This window comes from Aethalodelphis obliquidens, unplaced genomic scaffold (assembly GCF_003676395.1).
Source record: "Aethalodelphis obliquidens isolate GAN/ISIS:26980383/991018 unplaced genomic scaffold, ASM367639v1 scaffold124, whole genome shotgun sequence".
In the NCBI taxonomy this organism is placed as follows: domain Eukaryota; kingdom Metazoa; phylum Chordata; class Mammalia; order Artiodactyla; family Delphinidae; genus Aethalodelphis; species Aethalodelphis obliquidens.
In genome coordinates, this window is record NW_020838068.1 from 1,202,496 (window position 1) to 1,206,166 (window position 3,671).

The window sequence follows — 3,671 nt, forward strand, 5'->3', positions numbered from 1 at the left end:
AACTCCTGGTTCTCACTAATTCTACCTGTCCTCCCAGCCTTTGTGAACACCTACCTCTTTGGAACGTTTTCCTTCCGCAACAATCAGCATGAGTTTGGGGGCCCTCCGCTGGGCTCCCCAAGCCTCCTTTAGGTGATTCATCCCCTTGGCTTGCAATTGTCTGTCCTACCTGCCTCTCACTGCACGATTGGGGTACATGTCTCATCAGTATGCCTAACACACAGTGGGCCATCCATGTATTTTCTTGAATGAACGCAGACCCCTGTAAGGGCAAAGAAAAATTCTGTAGCAACATTTTAAAACAGAGTTGACATATCTGAACTCATGCATCAGCAGGACTTACCCAGCCCCCATCTCTACCCCTGGGAACCTGCTGTCTCGGGATGTCCGTGCCAGTGTGTAACCTTCAGAAATGGCAATTTCCGGTGGGTCCAATAACATGATTCACTCAGTTAGTCATTGCCTTAAACTTTGAGTTATTCAAGTTTAATCCCATTAAAATAAGACATAGAACTAGGGCCTATGATGAGTTCCTAACAATGAAAAAAATAGGGCTGATGCTTCATTTGCAGTTGGCTCTCCTATGAGTCACGACCCGCTAGACCCACCAGAAAAAATAAGAATTGCCTTGGCCACACGCTTGCGGGCTTCAGGTCTTGCACCCACCGTCAGAAACACTTGATTCGGGTTTTGAAATGGACTCTAGCTGAAACGCTGTGCCCTTTGGAGGGTGCGTTCCCTGTCCCTTCTCACGGCCCTCCCATCTCGGCACGCTTCCTTCCCCGGCCCTCATCCTCTCTCCTTGCACCCGTGGCTGTGGTCCTGATGGCCGGGAAAGGAGCAGCTGCGGTGCCGGAGGTGAGCGCAGGGCGGGGCACATCACCTCCAGCTCATTGCTTCTCTGACCGTGACTGTGACGGAAGCAACTTGACACGGGGTCTTGGACTTTCACTCCTGTCCAAAGTGCTCTGTCCCTCCCCCTCTGGGACTTGCTCCTGCACTTGGCCCCGGGCCCACCTTCTCTCCAGCAACTCCTCGTAAAAGATCTGGCAGCTAAAGCCCTCTTGGATGCCATATTGGACGTGCTCCAGCAGCACCTCCAGCGTGGGGAAGACCCGGCAGCAGGCCACACACCGCAGCCCGTGGTTGGTGGTGACCAGCCAGTCCGGGGTGGCCCGCAGCTCCTGCAGGCAGCACTCCAGGGGCACCAGCAGCTCTGTGTCGTCCGGCTCTGGGCAGGTGTTGTTCTTGCCATCTTCCAGTTCCCAGCGCAGGTCGGTGTTGGAAGCCATCTCAAAGGAGGAGCCTTTCCGCCTCTGCCTCTTGATGAACTCTGCTTCGTGGATGCGGGGCTGCCGACTGACCGGCTCAAAGCCACAGTCGGTCTCCCAGGCCACGGCCACACCCTGCATGGTCTACACATGGGTGTAGAAGGCGCACATGCTTTGCCGGGCAGTGTCCTCGCCACCACACGTGCTGGAAGAGCAAGACTGGTACTGGGAGTAGGACTGATACTCGGAGGAGGGCCGGGACGATGGCGAGCTGCTCCAGCCCAGCATGCCCCGACCCTTGCCCGAGAAGTAGATGTCCTCCTCGTGGGAAACGGCCAGGCCGGGCCGCGGAGACGGCTCCTCTCTCTTAGAGGTCCCTGGGAGGCAGAAGGACATTTTCATCGGTGCTGAGGGATCCGTGCCACAACCCACCTCAGGTCTCTGAAAGGATGCAGGCTCCAGGGGCCCCTGGGCAGGTACTTTCTGCTCCCTGTGCCTGTTTCCCCATAAAGTGGGGATGAAATGCCTTTCTCTTGGGGCAAAGATAAAGATCAAATGTATAAACAGATATACCTTAAAGTTATGGATGTGATGACAAGGATCAAATAATGTATGAATGTAATACCCAAGCACTCGACTAAACCCGAAAAGGCCATCAACTGCTGAATACAGACTGTGGGACACCTACCCACACAGGGCAACCCTCTTTGTTGATAAGAAGGAATAAACTACTGTTACATGCAAAACATGGATGAGTCTCTAATGCATTCTGCTAAATGAAAGAACTCAGGGCAAAAAGGTCATAGAGTATTTGATTCCATTTAGATGACATTCTAGAAAAGGCAAAACTATAGGGAGAGAGAACAGAACAGGGGTTACCGGAAGCTAAGGGCAGCAGGGCAACTGACTGCAAAGGGTCACTAAGAACTTTTAGAGGGTGATGAAAGTATTCTGCATCATGATCTTTGTGGTGGTTAAACAAATGTGTACATGTCAGAATTCTTCAAACTGTACACAAAATCGGTGAGGTTTGTGTATTTAAATCACAGCTCAGTAAAGCCAGTTTAGGAAACCAGACTTGGGAAGTGCTTTGGCCAGGCCACTCAGCCCAACCTTCCCCTTGGCATTTGTAACATGTCTCGTCTTCCCCCAGGGGCATCTCACCCTTTTCTTGAACATCCATTGGATCTCATCACCATATAAGTGCTAAGTGCTTGCCACATTTTAACTCATTTAATATTAAAAAAAAAAAAACTAAGAAATTCTATTGTTATGATTTTTGACAAAGTAAGAAACTGAGGCACAGAGCATTGAAATGATTGATGGAGCCAGAGCTGGTGCCGCTCACTCAGTCCCAAGAGCCAGTGTGACCCTTAGGTGCTGCCCATGGTCATTTCAAATTGATGTTCTAGATTAACTTTAATCTATTTATTATAAAGGAAGTTTTTACATCACTGCTGAAATCACAGAACTGACATGTCAATTCTGTTTTTTTCAAAGCACATTAAAATATATGACTAACATTTTAGGATTTCATCCTCATACCTTCTGAAATCACCTCATGTGCTCACAACAGCGGCCTCAGTCAGACCCACGTCCATTTTTATGGTCAACAAAGCACTTTGGTGACAGCACCAAGGGGCAATCTGGTGCCCTCCCCTCCCCATCCCCTCCAGGACCACCCTCTCAGGGACACATCAGCCACACCCCTTCTTTCGAGCTACATGACCAGTGCACTTCCACGCTCTCCTCCATGGACCCTGGGCTGGCCAGGCTGAGGACGGTCCCGTCCGTTGGTGACTGTTCTCCCGTATGGTCCGTGAAGTGACGCTTCATGATGACACCAGTGCCCAGGGACTCAGAGCTCCAGCTGTTGGGTGAGAGTTGGCTCGGGCAGTGCTGAAGCCCTCCGCTGGCCCCAGGCCGAGTGGCCTCTAGGCATCCATGGTCACTAGGATCCTGGCTTTATTCTGTGACCTCATCAGTGACACTGGTCTGTTCTGTGACCCATGGCAAGGACAGAGACCCAGCCAGGATGCCAAGAGAGGCTCCCCACCAGGATCTCATTCCCTGTCGGGACCTTTCCTGCTTTGTGTATTGTCAGGGACTCAAACATAAAGCACAGACACACACACATATAAACACATGTACACACAAATAGACACAAACACCTAAACACACACACATAGACACTTACACACATGTGAACACATGTATACTCATACCGACACACACATAATCACTCAGGCACACATACACTCAAACATACATAAACACACATTTAAACATGCAGAAACATACACACACATACAGATTCAGACCATATTCACTTAACCACATACATGCTCACACACGTACCATCATCACCCAACATCAAAGTGGGCCTACCTTGAACTGTGG

General features: G+C 50.4%; 1 protein-coding gene across 1 annotated transcript; it reads right to left on the minus strand.

Moving 5' to 3' along the window:
* Positions 1–890: 890 nt before the first annotated feature.
* On the minus strand, positions 891–3,122 carry FAM170B (family with sequence similarity 170 member B). The gene is given in 2 exon segments (XM_027098525.1): positions 891–1,648; positions 2,996–3,122. Coding segments are annotated over 2 exon segments (870 nt in total). The 5' UTR covers positions 3,108–3,122.
* Between the last annotated feature and the right edge of the window lie 549 nt (positions 3,123–3,671).